Below are 17116 nucleotides of genomic sequence, written 5' to 3'. Positions count from 1 at the left end.
AAAGATAGAGAAACAGATAATTACAGGACTCTCATCATAACAAACTCAAACAGCAAAACCCTGAAGAAGATGATGAAAAACATATATATTATATATATTCTTAGTTCCTACCAAGCGAGTGATCTATCTTCTTGCCCCACTCATGCATGGAAAGCTGAAGCTTCTTGCTTGCAGCCAGAAACTCCACACCCTGTAATGGCGTTAGTATACCCATCAGATCTTTCAGCGTCCTAAGTCTTAGCTGATCAGCCTCTCCCAGCATACTTGCCATGGCCTTTGCATGGGCATCGAGCGCCCTGTCCGTGTCAACATCCGACTCACCTATCGGACTCAGACTCCTCGCCACCGCCGCCAGCGGGTCATCCGCAATGTTTTCCTGCAAGCTCGCCATCCGCGACGACAGCATGTTTTCCTCCTTAATGTTCTTGCGCTGCAGCCTGTCCACCAGAGTCAACTGCTCCCCGGAGAGCCAGCCGAGGTTGGTGGTTCCCACCCCCCGGAGGAACTCGTCGAGCTGTGATTCGATCTCCGACGGCCCACACAGCGAGTAGACGAGCCGGATGAACATGGACGGCCGGAAGCCGCCGATCCAGAGGAGGGAGTTCTCAAGTGACGTGCACCAAGAGGGGGCGAAGAAGGCCCAGGAGTCTCTGCCGGCCAGTTGGCTTCTCTTGTCGACGTAGTCTTGGAAGTGTTGGATGTTCTTGTGGACGAGTTGGCTCAGTAAGACTCGGTGATCAGGGCTGCCCGTGTAGGCTGTTTGGCCACGGATGAGTTCTAAGAGGTCTTGCTCTTGAAGTATGAGCCATTCCCGGAAGCAGCAATTGTGGTGGGCTTGTTCTTCACTAGCCATACCGAGCGTGGAGGCTGTTCTTTGCGCATGGGTTGGTTGGCTTTATAGTTAAGTGAACATGGTGGCTAGAAGAAAGTGGCTTTCAGTTTGGTGTATAGACATAATGTAGAGTTTGATGTGGGTTTTGTGCCTATAGAGTTGGCTCATTTGTTCGTTTTCGTGTGAAAAAATTGTGTGTATATATATGCAGACAAAAAGCTAGGCCACTTTGAGTTAATTAAATGAAAATGAAATCATTATATATATTGTAGGTCATGTAAAAAACAATATGGATTAACAAAGAATTACTGTACATTTCAAACAAGTTCATATATAGATTTAATGGGTAATAATTAGGTGAAATCCAGTGATATGCATATGTCATGTTAAGTAGACAACAATGACATATCAATCATGGCACGTAACAATACATGAGTTACTTGTCGTAGTGGTTACTACCGTAAAGTGGCAACAATTGTTCAGGTATATTATGGCATAATCATGGTAGACAATTATTTCTTGTGATGGCTTGCACCTACATTTGGTTGTCTCTGTTGAATGGTTATTGTAGATGGGATTGTTGCCTTAACAATTGTATATGACAGATGACTATATAACAGACTCTCATGATGGCCCATAATCTGAAACGATGAGTAACTGGATGATCTATTAGCTAGATGGCCTATTAATCAAACGATCATGATAACATGGTAGAATCACAAGAGAGGTTATGGAAGCTACTTGAGGGAGCCCCTAATTAATGAGAATCGTGGGATCGTGGGTTTACACACCACCAACTTCTGCCTTCAATCGTTCTTACCAAGGGGAAATTCTTGCATGGAATTTTATCCCTGAACACAAAAGTAAGATAACTTCCTATTTTTGTAAAGATGACAACCGTTTTGTCGTTGTTTGTATATAAAGTTTAGCATTGTTTTGTGCTAAGAAAAGAGAACTGAAAGATCCAAAAGGGCACAGAACCTAGGAAGATGATCCACTGAATTCTTAAAGCAGTTTAAGCCCTTATTACGTACGTAACTACAAGAATTGGTCACATGCAAAGATGCAAAAAGGACAAGGCTAGTTAATGTCAGTGTGCGTGGACGATACATCCTTCAAAGAACTGGCCTTTCAGACAGACAGACCTCTTTTACAAGCCTCCAAAAACTGTCAATAAACACTTCGGGAATTTTCTGTATACATAAAAAATGATTGTTCCCATTCTGAAATTAATGAGTTTGACAGTGGGTGCCTACGAGCTTGAATTTGAAAGTTTTAGGTGTAATTAATCTCTTTTTTATCACTTTGTAGTCTTGAATTTGAAAATCATGTTACGTTACATGTATGGCTGTATATTATCAGTGGTCACTGTTTTATTGAATAATAATGGGCCCAGTAGACATTTTCTTTTCTGGTTGATTTGTATGGTTCTAGTCTCTGGATCATAATGTATAATTGCTATTAGTGTTGTTGTCAGTCTCTTCAATTCTTCTAACTTTTGTGGGACTTAGTAATTAGTGGGAAACTATTGGAAACAGTTTAAGAGCCTCGTTATTGGTTAGATGGTTCTTCCCTCTAATTTGATGACACTGTTGTTATGTAATTATGTCCGTGGACTCGGCAGATTTATTAGTAATGAATTTTATTTTAATTTTACAATTGACAGGAGCTATTTTAACTATTGATATATATATATATATATATATAACGTTTATTTTTCTGTTTAAAATTCTTTTAAACAAAGAAAAAAAAAAAGGTAGACCTATTGGACCGAACCGGTCCTCCTCGACATGCATCAATCCGGTCTTCACTTTAACCTTGATCCGAATTTGACCGAAGGAATACCCCTAATTAAATCTAAGTTTGAAACTTGACTTCATTATTTGCAAAATCTTGATTCTTCTTGTTGTCTATATATAAGGAATCTACGATACCATATCTCCTTTTACCTTTCTATGCCCCCATTCTTCTTTTTCTTTGACGTAAACCCCAGCCATATTGCCAGTGTTCAATCAAACCATGCACAATGGTCATTGAGGTTTCATTTTAATAAGTCGTACACTTATAGCTTTTTTTTTTTTTGTTTTATTTTTTTTTTCAGAAATGAAAGAGAGAGGGAAGAGAGAAAACATGCATATTTTTGTTATTTCATCTCATTTTTATCGACATGAGAGGTCACTATTATTTTTAAAATATAAGAAAAGTTGGGGAAAAAAAGGCTTAGGCTATTGAGTCACACGCAACAAAAATAACATTTTCCCTGATTGTTTTAAATAACCAACCAAGAAAAATTCTCATGCACATGAGACATCAAGTTTTATGTGAAAAAGCTTCGACGTGATGAAGAGAAAAATTATGAACTCGGCCAGCAAATAATTAATTCTTTCACTATATAATTAATAATGGACTTACACAGTTGTTCTTCTGGCTCAACTACATTATCAATGCCACAAATTCTTCACTTAATGTGAATTTTTAGACCAAAAATAACTGAAATTTGTAAATCTTTACTAAATTCATAGTTGTTGAATCGAGAATCAAAATCCTTATGTTATGAATTATAAATTGAGAATCGAATCGAATCGTAAAATTCAGTACACATTTTTAATTTCAAATATAAATAATATATATCCATAGAAAATAAATAAAATATATTAAAATTATGTCAAAAATATATTCATGTTATCTTTAAATTCAAATTGTACCAAATCAATTCACTTTCAAAATAACAAACTAGAAAAAATCAACTATTAGCCATTAGGCTACGAATAAACTCTATTATAATCTTTACTAGTTATCAATCATCTTCATTGTAACGCCCCGTTTTCCCACAACGTGCATTACCTCGAGATTTCGAGAATTTTTTTCACATCAAACACACAACATAAGTCTCTCGATACATATACCTTTGTAACACCCGGTGTAACCGGTGTTAAGAAAATAGGAAAGGAAGTAAATATACTTCCAAAAATGTCCTTGAGGAAGTGATGATCTTTGAGAGTGAGAATGCCCATGAGAAGGGTATTTCGGTAATTTGGATAGAGAAATCCAATAAAGGGTATTTTGATAAATTAAAAATAATTCCTATGTGGAATTAGGTGTATAAGTGAATAAAAAATCCCAATATGGTATTTATGAGGAAATATGTGGGATTAATAAATTCACAAATAGTATTTGGGAATTTTGGAGAGATGCCATGAAGGAAATTAATTTTGGAAATAGGGAAAATGGTGGATAATAAATTATTTGAGGAGAATAATTAAATTTTTCCTAAGTTAGTGAATTAATGTGGTAATGCCACATGGAGGACCAAGATAAAGAATTGGAAGCCAAGTTTGTGTCTTAGAGTGACACTTGGCATAATCTTGGAAATTTAAGAGAAATTATATGTGTGGATTTATGAGTTGGAGAAGGAATTAATTAAATGCAAAAGATATGATAATTGGTCTTGTAAGCATTTAATGTGAAGCATAATTATATGGATTAAAGTAAATCCAAAAGAAAATGGTAAATGGTCACCATTAATGCCTTGGAAAATATGAGATTTAAATAAATCTAATGAAAAATGGGAAAATGGTCACCCATTAATGCTTGGAAAATTGAGGGATTTATTTAAATGAGAAAGAAAGTATTATGTCTTTCAAGTGGTCTCTCATGTGATGGTTATGAAAATAGTCCCATTAATTTAAATGGGAAAGAAAGGATAATTTCAAGGGATGAGATTAATTCTTGAAATGGGAAAGTGATCCAAGGGTTGCCATTAAATCTTGGAAGTTGGCATGGATTGCCAAATGGTGGAGAGATGTTAAAAGAGAAATGATTGGAAGGTGGAGATTTAATCTCCAAATTAAATCAAAGGCTAGGATTAAAACCTAGCAAAGCACATGGATTGTGCTTCCTTTGGATGGCTAAGATGTTGTCTTGTAAAGTGAGAAAAGATCCAATGGTGGACTTTAAACAAGACTTAATGCCATGGATTGTGTTAGTTTGGATGGTGAGGATTTATTCTCACCAAATAAATCTAATGGCTAGGATGCATTCTTGAAATATGAGGGAACTAGTATAAAATGGCAAGAAGTGAGGTCTTGGTTTCCTTTGGCCATTTGGAGAAAGAAATGAAGAAGAGAGAAAGAAGAAAAAAAAGAGAAGAAGAAATCCAAGAAGCCTAAAGGTAAAGGTTTCTTAAATTTCTTGTATTTCTCATTTTTAAAGGATTTCTTTATAATCCTAGGCTTGTTTTTCATGTAAGGAGTTTGAGGAAATTAAAGGAAGTGATTTTGGAGGCTTGAAGTTGTTGGAAACTTGAAGATCCATGGAGTATGAGGTAAGGGGAAAGCCCCAAGTGGATGGTGGCTAGCATGACTTTTGTATGCATTTTAACATTTTGTGCTTGCTTTGCATATGCTTGTGTGTATGAGACTCATGGCCATGAAATTGTGTGTTGGGATGGGTGTGTTGAAGCCTTTAACCTTGAGGGTTGAGGTATTGGAACCCTAGGCACTTGCATATGGCATTAGCATCTATGTTGTTAATTTCCATACTTTATATCATTGCACCCTTATTGAGCTCTTGGAGCTCATGAGGTTTATTTGACCTCTTGTAGGTATTGAAGCATGCTATGGAAGGGTTTGGCAAGAGAAAGAAGCTTGAGCATGAAGGCATTAATTATTTTTCTCAAATGGTGTAATTTATGCTTAAATTGTATATGCTTTAAGTAAATGTTTCTTAAGCCCAAAGTGTATTTTTGGAGTGTATATTCCTTGAAGGGTTGATTTTTCTTAGTGAATGAGATTGAGGCTTATGGCATGTTGAAGCCTAGGCAAAAACTTCCCTTTGGTATGATATGTTGTGTGTTCATCAAGAGGTGTATTAGGTCTAATTATGGAGAATTAGAGGCAAACTAAGATGAATGTGAATTTATTTATTTAAATTTAATTTCTGGAAAATTTGGGGTTTTATAGCCCAAAGAAAAAAAAAAAAAAAAGGGAAGAAAGAAGGAGGGAACCAGCAGCTGGAAGCTGCTGGAAATCAGTAGCAGCAGGCTGCTGCCTGCGCGCGGGCTGTCGCGGCCGCGCGCGCGAGCAGGCGGCCGCGCCCGCGTGCGGGCGGGCGCGCGCGGGCGGCCGCGCCCGCATGCCGACGGGCGCGTGCGGGCGGCGGCGCGGCATGCGCGGCCAGCCCGCGCAGCCAGCGCCAGCGGGGCCCCGCGCGGGCCCCGGGCGTGCCAGTGGGCCCCGCTGGCCAATTTTTTTAAAAAATTGGAATTTTGGGAGAAATAAGGGGCATTTCTTAATCGATTTTGGGCCCCGAATGAATTTTCAAAATAAATGAAATTCGGGCATTTTTGGAGAAAACGCCGAAATTTTGGGAAATTGAAAATGATGAGTTTTTCCTCCAAAAAAAAATTGGTGATCCATCAATGGATTGGTCTGGATGGTGATTTTGGGAGCCCGGTAAAATTCTTCGATGGAAAGAATTAAATATAAAAAAAAAATGGCGGTTGGGCGCTTGAAGGAGATTTTCTTTATAGCCAATGCGGTGTGGCTAAAGCCCAATTCTGCTAGCGAATCCTGGGATTCAGCGAAGGGAAGGACGAACCTAGATCCCACCTAGGGCGTTTCGTCTTGAAACATGATCCACCCTTCGCCAAAGGCCGGGCAGGTGGACAATTCAGGTGATTGTTCACGAGTAACACCCGTAAGTGGGAGCGGGGCGTTATAACCTTCATCATAATCATTTTCCGACAATCCCGATCGTACCTTCTTATCATGTCAAAATTTAAAATTTAATAGACTAAGATAGGTATTATCAATCAGCGGAAGCAAGATCAAAACCTCAATGATATATAACTGACAATTTCCTTTTTACAGATAATAACCGAATCGATGTTTCATATGAAAATATCAAAATATTATATAACCTCTGAACATCGTAATCATAGACAAAACCTACGAAAACTAAACATAGCAGCTACATCTCGATGACATTCTTTCCCTTAGCGCCATTGCATTCACCTGGAACGTTTGAATATTCCAGGAACATAGTCCAATTTAGATGCTAAATCATCTAAGTGAGAATTCAAAACATTTTCATGCAGATCTGCAAAATCATATATAAAATCGATAAATCCTGACATGCACCAGCCTAAGAGAATCCCACATAGCACTTAACCTTAACCGGGGAAAATGCAATTTCTCTAAAGGCGACACGACCACTTCGGCCCATTGGCAAAACAATCCTGCTTAAGAGGGACAATCTCGACACATGAACCCGGGAATCACCCCATTGTCATTGTTAGGCTTTACGCTCCAACTCAAAAACATTCCAAAACCCAACGTAACCCTAGCCCCAAGAGTGTCACATCAACACTATCCTCGGAATCGACGTCACCTCGGCATTAATGCTATTGCTCAAAGGAACCTGGGGTGGTGTCCACTCGCAGCCTCGCCACTTGAGCCAACAACCGGGGTGGTGTCCACTCTCAGTCTCGCCACTTGGGTCCCGTAGGGTGAAGTCCGTCTTAGCCTCGTCCCAAGTGGTTCATCGAGCATTTATCCTTGGTACGCATCCCGAGTGCTGTCACTCTGGACTACGTCACAAGTTAACAACCCCACGTCCCACATGGACGACACAAAACAAGCCAATGTCGAAAATCATAACATGCATAGTTTAAAATCAACATTTCGATGTATGCAATTTACCGTACGAAATTTAATGCATGTGTAAATAATCATTTGGACAATCCATCACAATAAACCAAGCCATAGGTATGAACACTCACAGTAAACCATTCACATGTCACTTAAAGTCTTTTCAGGTAGAACCACTCACAATTCAAAACAGAGTTGGGGGCGAACACTTACCTTGGGCTAAATTCAAGATTTCTCGAAATGCGTGCCCGATTGACCTCGATTCTCCTGCCAGGCGGTCTCTAGTTCAAATTCGAGCCTCAACGATACCCTAGACATCATGTGCATTCAAAGGGAAATTAATATCTATTTTTCCAATTTTCTCCTTATTTTTCTCTAATTTCTCCCTATTTGTTTCTTGATAATTTCAAGTAAATACCTCTTCAAGCATTTTTTCTAAATTTTTCTCCATAAGAATTCATAAAAAAAATATTTATAAGCCTCTGGAATTTTATGAAAAATTTTCAGATTTTTCTCCTATTTTCTCAAATTTTCATAATTACTTTTCCTTGAGAAAATTTATTTCTGATCGATTTACTTCGAATATACTTCAAGAAAAATCACAAAAACTAATCAAATAAATCCCTTATCCTTCTGGAATTTTCGCAGAATTTTATAAAAATTCCTCCTATTTATTTTCTATTTACCTTTCATTTCAAAAATCAAAAATAATTATCTCCTCAAGAAATTTCCAAGATAAAAATTTATCAAAATAAACTATTCATCCTTCTTGAATTTATGGATATTTTTCCAGAATTTTAATTCCTTTAATTCTATTTTTTCTCTAATTTTCTTTATTTTCAGTATTTAAAAAAATACAGAAAATACCTCCGGTCATCTTCTCAGGCGACGGCGACCGACCACCTTCTCCGATGGATGATCTGAAGACACCATCTTGAAGCTCTCTTCAATTCGATCACAATGGAACCTTCACATGGCCGAAAAACTTACCGGAAGCTGTCCGATTTGACGATTTACAGTCCGACTCCGGCGAAGCTTTGCGTTTTTCGGCGAGCCAAATTGACCTTCGATTTGAACTCATATTGACACGAAACTTTCCAGATCAATTACCCATCGCCTTGCGACCAAAAGCCCCTTATTAGATCGCTCAATCGATCAATTAACAACCCGATTTCACCTTCACTTGATATATATATATATATATACATGCGGCCGAATGCAAAAACACCTCTACACCGCTCCAAAAATTCTGAAACTCTCCAGAAATGATCCTCTTCCCTCAAGGATCAAAAGCCCCTTATTGGTTTCCCTCAATTCGCTCTCAAACTTAAGCGATTTGATGATTCAAATTCGGCCGAAACCTTTGGCTATTTATAGCCAAAATCCGACCCCCACGTGGCCAATTTCCGGCCAAAACTTCTTCCCCACGCCTCCTAGACCACCCTAGGCCACTCCCTGACGGTCCTGAGCTGTCAAATGGCCGGATTTTCTGGCCAAATCTATGGCCAAATCGGCATGCTTGTACAACTTTCTGAAAATTGTACTTTGGCCCTTTGAAATTTCTCTTTTACATTTTGGCCCTTACCCTCAAGCCCCTGATCTCTCTAGCACCATTACTAAGACCCTCAAGATTATTACTTCTCATTTCTCCCTTGAAATTTCTGAAAATTTACCATTTTGACCTCTCTCGGGCATTTTTAGAAAATTATACTTAGGTCCGATTGATTTATTTGACCTCAAATCCACTCGATTCAACCTAAAACCACTTAAGGGTTGTTCTACACATCGAATACTAGTCCTTGACACTCTCTGTTGGCTTTTTGGACATCATTTATAACAATTCGGTAATACGAGCTTATTAGCAGCTGTATTTTTGCTATACCGAAAATTCTTCCCAATCTCATTTCTTTTATCACTAAAAATCATAATTTAAATCACTTGTCGTTTCTATACAATTTTCCTTGGCTATATAGGGTCCGGGGTACTCCCTCTGACTAATTCGGTCGTCCAAAGCTGTGTTAGTGTACCCTATAGTCTTATTTTTTCCAAAATTCCAATTATGCCCTTTCTCAAATATCATTTTTATTCTCAAATTATTCTTGGGTGTTACATTCATCTTCAAGTTGAAGAGCATTATCATCTTCAAATGTAGCCAAATCCACTTGCTCTCCATCCTCCACATCTTCCTCACCATTAATTATTTCTAAATCCAATTCTTCTTCCACTTTGTCTTTAACAACGTTTTATTTTTCTTTTTTATCTAGCTTCAAGTTTCTTGGCCCTATATTATACAATATAAATTATAACATATTAGAATTCAATTCAAACTTATACAAACACATTAACTTAGTTTTAGAAAGTAGGAAACTATAAAGTATAGATATATACCTCTTATATTATTACTTGGTTGAATATCTCGATCATCTTCAAAGCATTCATTAGCATCCATCCATGAATTATCTTAGGGTAAACAAGGATTTTCTTGTTCAGTGATCCATTCATCATTGGAATCCATATCACTCAAACAAATAAGATCATAATTTTTTCACTTCTTTTCTCCGTCTTGGCTTGCCTCAATTCAAGTTGAATGTTATACTTCACAAAGACAAGGGCATTTAATCTTTGTTGTTCCAAACGATTTCTCTTTTTGGAATGGACATACTCAAATGTGCTCCAATTTCTTTCACATCCCTTAGCACTACATGTGAGACTCAATACTTGTATGGCTAGGTCTTGTAACTCTCTGTATTCTTCCCCATAGCTTTCCCACCATAAAGCTAAGATAGAAAAATATAAAACTAATTAGTCTAATTAGTTTAAAGGAGCTAACAATTGAAATTTGAAAATGGAAACGTTAAATCAAAATAATACCCGATTGCTTCTTATCTCTTGTTAAAGTAGCCATGTTTATGCCAAACAATCCTTCGCATTTTTTAAACTTTTCTAATTGCTCATCAATTTTGAGTCTTGTTTCAATATTCGAATACATCTTTTCTATTGTCTTGCACAAACCAACTTTAACTTCCATATCCACATTAAAAACTTATCATACTGAAATCTTAAAAAAAAATGCAATACAAGTAAGAAACAATAAAGCATATACAAAAATTTGTTGGTTATAGAAAATATGATTTTAGAAACTCACTTGGGATTAAGAAAATATCCTGCTGCATGGAGTGGCATATGAAATTTCAAATCTCATCTTGTATCAATAATGTTCCAAATGCGCTCATACTTTATCTTTTGATAGTTGAAATTTTGTGTAATTTTTTCCTTTGCCCTATCCATCGCTTCATATATGTATCCCATTGCTGGTTTCACATCCCCATCAACAAGTCTTAACATTTTAACAAGTGGACTTACACACTTTAAGCAATACTTAATCGATTTCCAAAACTTGTGATCGGATAACAAGATTACTCCCACTTTAATTGCATCCACCTTAGACGCATAATGACTTTTAGCCCACTCTTCCGATGTAAACATAGCCCTAAGAGGAATTTTATTTTCCTTAAAACTCCTCAATGTAAGAAATGATACGGCAAACCTTGTAACTCCTGGCCTCTTCAACTCTATCTTCTTAGAGAACTTCCTAAACATGCTAAGGACCCAAGCATGTCTATAAATATATACACAAACTTTTTTAGCCTTCTTTATTGTATCTGTGAAAATAGGCAACCCACCTATATCATGTAAGATCAAATCAATGCAATGTGCTGCACAAGGAGACCAAAATAATTTTTTTCTTTTTCTCCATCAACAAGTCACCCGCAACTATGTAGGCTGAAGCACTATCAGTCACCACTTGAACAACATTTTCCTTCCCAATTTCCTCCACCAATGAATCAAGCAACTCAAATAACTTTTGTGTATCTTTTATAACATTTGAAGTGTCAATAGATTTAAGAAAAACTATTCCACTTGGACTATTCACCAAAAAATTTGTAAGAGATCTACTTTTTCTATCCGTCCACCCATCTGACATCAAAGTACAACAAGTCATTTTTCATTCCTTTTTATACTTCTCTAGCATTGAGTTTACATTGTCAACTTCCTTCTTCAAAAATGTAACCCTAGCCTCATGATAACTAGGAAGTTTTAAACCCTTACCATATATATATTCACCAACTGCTTCTATCATTGAAGCAAAAAAAGGGACTTTTTACCAAACCGAAAGGTAATGCATGTCCATACAAAAATCTATAAATGCTATAAACAACGGGCTCTCTTTTCTTAACCATTACATTTAAAGTTTGTTGTTTTTCTTTCATTTTAGTGACAAAGACATCCATGCTAGTTTTTCTTTTTCCTCATACTATTTGAACTTCTCTCTTCTTCTTGGAAATATTCTTTTTCATTCACTTTTTGTCTTTCCAATTCTTCTAAGATCTGAATACAAAGTTCCCTCACATTATCTAGACATTGTGTACAAGGAGCCATTATCATGATTACCCGCAAAACAGTATTTCATTCGATTTATCCCTCCCCATCTTTCAAATCTATAATAATTGCACTTTAAGTTCATTTTATTTCCATTAATTCAAGAGCAATATTTCCAGGTAGGATCATTACTCTTTGTTGTAGATCATTTTTTTGATCTTGACGCCATATTCAACGAGAAAGAAAGTAATATTCTTCTTATAATATTTAAAAAAAAAACATAAAGTCAAACTTTTGAAATAAAAAACAGTAAAACAACATAAAAGAAAATAAAAAAAAAGCATAACAAATTTGAATAAACAACAAAACATAACAGAAAAAATCAGTAGAAAAAAAAAAAAAAAGACACAGCAGTCAGCACTGTAGTGTAGTAGCAAGAAAACATTAAAAATAAAATAAAATAATAACAAGTTAACAACTAAAAAATAGGTTCTCTAATAACCCCAAAGTCAACAAAAACAACTGGAAAAGACACAGCAGTCAACACTACAGTGTAACAGCAAGAAAAAAAAAACAAAATAACAAATTAACAAGATAACCCTAAAGTCAACAAAAATAGCTGGTGCCCGTGCTTGGAAGTAAGCATGAGTGGCTCCACACCTATGATCTCTTTGGTGGCACGTGAGCCTCATGCCCATGATGTACCAAGCACATGAAAAATTATGATATCGTTTTCAACGATAAAAAATGGTTTGTGTTGGTTTTGTGTTTCCTAATGAGGCCCAAGGTTGTGACGATTTTTTGGGTGAGTTTCATTTTCATAGGCTTCGGCCTGGGATTGAAGGACTCAGATCCGTCATTACTTTTAAGCAGCCCATTTTAAAAGTCGGGCCACAAGCCCTATTCCCACTTTGGAGGAGAAATGGGCCTTAGCCCATTTGCTCAAATTGGAGGGAAGCCCACTGTTTTGAGTCCAAAAGCCCAAGCCCAAAGCCCACATATAAAAGGCCTATTTTGTGTGGCCCATTCCTTGTTGTTTCTTTTCTTTCGGCCAAACCCTAGCCCCTCTCTCTCTGTCTCGTTTCCTTGCTTGGCTGATTGCTTCCTTCGTGGTTTCCTTTTGTGCTTGATCTTCAATGGCTCTGTTTCCATGTCGGTCCGATGCTTCTTTCCATGTTGAGAGACAACATTTGTTCTTGTTGATCTTGGTCGATTTGTTGGTGTCGCATGCCCTATTTAGGGGGTTTCGATCATCCATTCTCGATAAGCATTTCTATTTGGCTTTGTGCTTTCTACCTTCTGTCTTTGTGACTGATCTACCTTCTGTGGTAACCTACTGTGTGTGGCGTTGATCGTTTTGGGTGAGATAGGGCTTCAGTTGAGTTCGGCCGAGAGGTGTTAGGGCTTTCTGGGCTTTCGGTTTGAGGGCTTTGTTGTGGCTTGTGGTTCCTATTCGTTGGCGTTACCAAAGTGGTGAATGGACTCTTCAGATTTGAGCCTTGAACGTGTTTAAACAGGGAGTTTGTACTTCGTGTTCATCTTCTTGTTGCTGTTTTCGATACTTTGCGTATTATTCTTTATATTCGATTATATTTGGTTCGATGTTATTGCACTAACCCTATTTTTGTAAAGATTTTCCGCAACAGTTTGACTAGAGAAATGGCTATAGAAAATCGAGAATAAGGTGGACACCTTCAACACTCATCAAGACTCCCAAGCTGGATTTTCTTTAAGAATAGGCATAGAATAAAAGCACTGGTTTTAAGCAAACACAATATTCTTCTTAGGACTCGTATGATCTTGGATAAATAAAAAAAAAAAGAAAAAAGCAACGCACCTTGAACAGAACCTGAAGTCTCGCGGTCGCAGCTCTCAAGTCTTGCCTTTGCTTCGGTCGTTTCTCATGCTCATACATGAAAAAGAAAATGCCCTTACCCAGAGATGTAAGATGCGAAGATGAAGGACAACAAAGATGTAAGATGCGAAGATGAAGGATATAGTGCCCCTTAATTACCTAGAGATGTAAGATGCGAAGATAACAACAAAGATGTAAGATGCGAAGATGAAGAATATAGAGCCCCTTAATTACCTAGAGATGTAAGATGCGAAGATAACAACAAAGATGTAAGATGGGAAGATGAAGGACAACAAAGATGTCCTTCATGTATGAGCATGAGATGAAACGACCAAAGCAAAGGCGAGACTTGAGAGCTGCGACCGCGAGACTTCAGGTTCTCTGAGATGGTTATTGTGATTTTTTTTTTTTTTTTTGTTTATAAACTATGGTATTTTTTTTAACAAATCATGCTTCTAATAAACGCAGCAGCTTTGAAGAATGTGTGTGGCTTCACCTTTAGAAAATTTTCTATAGTTCATTTGACGATGAAGAGAAACAAGAAAGTGCCCTTACCCAGAGATTTAATTTCTTATCTCTTCTTTGTTTTTGGTCTAAAATAAATATCTCTTTTCATTAGACCATAAAAAATAATTCTCCTATGGTGCATGGGAAACAAGACCACCAATTATTATTATCGCTAAAATATAAATAAGAGAAAAAAAACAAAATAAAATAGCATCCGCAAAGGGGTCTTCCAGCGAAACATCATCATTATAAAAGCAAACAATAAACAAACACAATAGAAGAAACCAACCCATGCCTGTGGACTATATGGTAATGAGTGGGCATCCACCCAAACTGTCTAAATTTGGATTCAGAATATATTTATTTCAACGATGATGGAGAAGACTTGATATTATTATATTTATTCATAAATTCACTTCAAATATTTTTTATGAAGGAATCAATCATCACAGTTAACGTGCCTTCTCGACCATAACGCAACCCACCTGTTCACCCTTTGCTAGCTTTCGGCTATATTATATCCTCTTACAATTTAAAAATCTCAAGAGATGATGATGTTGAGAATTTTGTCTGATAATGTTAAAATTAAGGATGATCTTGTCAAAAATTTTGTTCAAGAGTTTAATGTATATAAATGGTATCGTCTGAACAAGTAGTTCTCTCCTACATCTTAATTTATATAAATTCTCTATTATTAATTTATCTTAACTCTTTCCTAAATATTAACTTAATTGTCCAAATCTATACAAGAAACAAAATGTATCTAGACACCTCACACACTTGGTAATGCTCTCCAACAACATCCAATGATATGTAAAATATTGATAAGAGTACAAATAGGGTTGTGGAGATATGATTCTCTACCCATCGTTACCTTACTGTATTTCTCTCTCTCTCTCTCTCTATATATATATTATTTTGTCTAACTGATATACAATTAAAAATTAAAATGAATTCAAAATCAAACATATTATTTCAAACTTTGAAACTTAGCTAATTTTGGTCCTCCTTGCCTCTCACCCTCACCATCTACCAACTAAGATGGTATTTTTTTTGTATTCTTTAATGTAATAAAATAATTTAAAATTTGCAGTTGTCGCTCTTTAACTTTTTATTTGCATTAATATCAGATTCCTCTCTTATTAGATTATTGTGTAATTAGTTAAATAATAAATATAAACTTATTAAAATAAAATATATTTGGCACAAGGACAGAGAGTTAAAACAAATACTTTGAAGATACAAAAATAGGGACACCCAGAAGTTGATCTAGCTAGGTGATCTCCATCGCCTGTGGCCTCCAACCTCAAAGCACACCCACTCGTACGACCTCCATCACGCTGGACCAAGAAATCGTCTAATTAGCGCCTGGATTAGACACTAAAGCTTCATTAGCGAAGCTTCAATATTGGTGACTAGATATGAGACAGAAAGGAAGAAATCGAGGAGATACAGGCCAAAAAAGGCCAAACAGTGGAGGAGAAAGGGAAGAAATGAAACAGGAGAGATTATATGTTGATTATCGACAAAACAATTCTTTTGTCTAATTTATTTACATCCTAGAATCTGACTAATTAGATAAATGGTCATACAGAGAAGCCATGCATGCATGATACATTAGTTAAAGGCATTGGAAGAAGAAGAATAATTAATAAAGCCACCCTGGAGATGATGTAGACTAGATATCTGTTGTTTTGATAGTTGAAATGCAGCCAAATCCTGCTATTATCTTATTCAGGGCCATCTTGCTCAATAACTTAATTTGTCAGGTAGTCCTTGGCTATACTTGAAAAGATATGGAATCATTTAATTTGCAATAGGGGTATTAATTAATGAAAGTCACCCACTTTAAGAAAAGAAGATTTATCGGTATTAATGCAAGAAACAAGCTGCAATTGTAACTGGGACCTAGTACAATTAATGGACATGGACTTCGCACTTAAATGACAATAAATGGGCTTGACTTGCTTTCAGTTGAAAGTATGTTTGCCCCACATCAATTACTGCACAAAGCAAGCAAAATCAAAAACTAGAGACTATGATGTTCAAGAAACCTATTTAAATATTACAAACATCACTTTACTTGTTATCTTATTCTTTGAAGTATAACCACAGTTGTTATTATTATTCTTGAAAAGCGACAATTAATTAATATACGATTTTCACTGTTACAAACATAAAAGACCATTTATCGAGAAGGATGTCAAGGATTTGCCTCTTTTATGTTTTATAATGTTTGTTGGTTTAGTTGGTGTTATTGTTGGCTCAAGTATACGGTTTTGTCACTGGGGTCGTCTTTCGAGTATTTGGTCTTAGCATGACTCAGTGCATATATATCCCGCTAAACATATATTTTAGTTCTTGTATTTGTATATTTTTTTATTTAAATATTTAAATTTTTTATTATTTTAAAAATAATCATAAATTATATAATTTTTAGTCAATTACACATTTAAATTTTTTATTTTTTGAATTCATTATTTTTAAAAAATTTATCGAGATGTATAATTAACTCAAAATTGTATAATTCGGTGATATATTTAAAATAATAAAAAAAAAAGTTTAGAGATGCAATTAACTCGAAATTACAATTTCAAAAATATTTTTGAATCAATAAAAAAATTAGAGTGTCTAAATGAAAAAAAAAAAAAAATACAACTACAAGATTAAAATATTTATTTTGCCTATATATCCCTTTGAAGGAGTAATTTGGAAGAATGCTTTGTGATGATGTTAGGAAGTTGGGACTTGATGTAGTGCTTGACGATTTCTTCTAAGCTTGGGGCTTTTTGTCCCCTAAAATAAACTCTGACGGTCATGTTAATGTTCGATAATGAGAAAACGAGCAAAGAGAGGTAGAATGACGAGAAAAATAGTAAATGCTTACCTATC

The 17116-nt window shown here is 36.1% G+C and overlaps 1 protein-coding gene across 1 annotated transcript; it reads right to left on the bottom strand.

Annotated features, from left to right (window-relative positions):
• Nucleotides 1–100: 100 nt before the first annotated feature.
• On the bottom strand, nucleotides 101–853 carry LOC127794681 (protein DELAY OF GERMINATION 1). Its single transcript, XM_052325927.1, has one exon. The coding sequence runs from the start codon at nucleotides 851–853 to the stop codon at nucleotides 101–103; it is 753 nt and encodes a 250-aa protein (XP_052181887.1).
• Nucleotides 854–17116: the final 16263 nt, after the last annotated feature.

This window comes from Diospyros lotus, chromosome 2 (assembly GCF_014633365.1).
Source record: "Diospyros lotus cultivar Yz01 chromosome 2, ASM1463336v1, whole genome shotgun sequence".
In the NCBI taxonomy this organism is placed as follows: domain Eukaryota; kingdom Viridiplantae; phylum Streptophyta; class Magnoliopsida; order Ericales; family Ebenaceae; genus Diospyros; species Diospyros lotus.
The sequence above is the reverse complement of the archived record's forward strand: the minus strand, read 5'-3'. Positions and strand labels throughout refer to the sequence as shown.

Coding starts and splice junctions, on each gene's coding strand:
- LOC127794681 (XM_052325927.1), bottom strand. CDS start 853: ATGGCTAGTGAAGAACAAGCCCACCACAATTGCTGCTTCCGGGAATGG.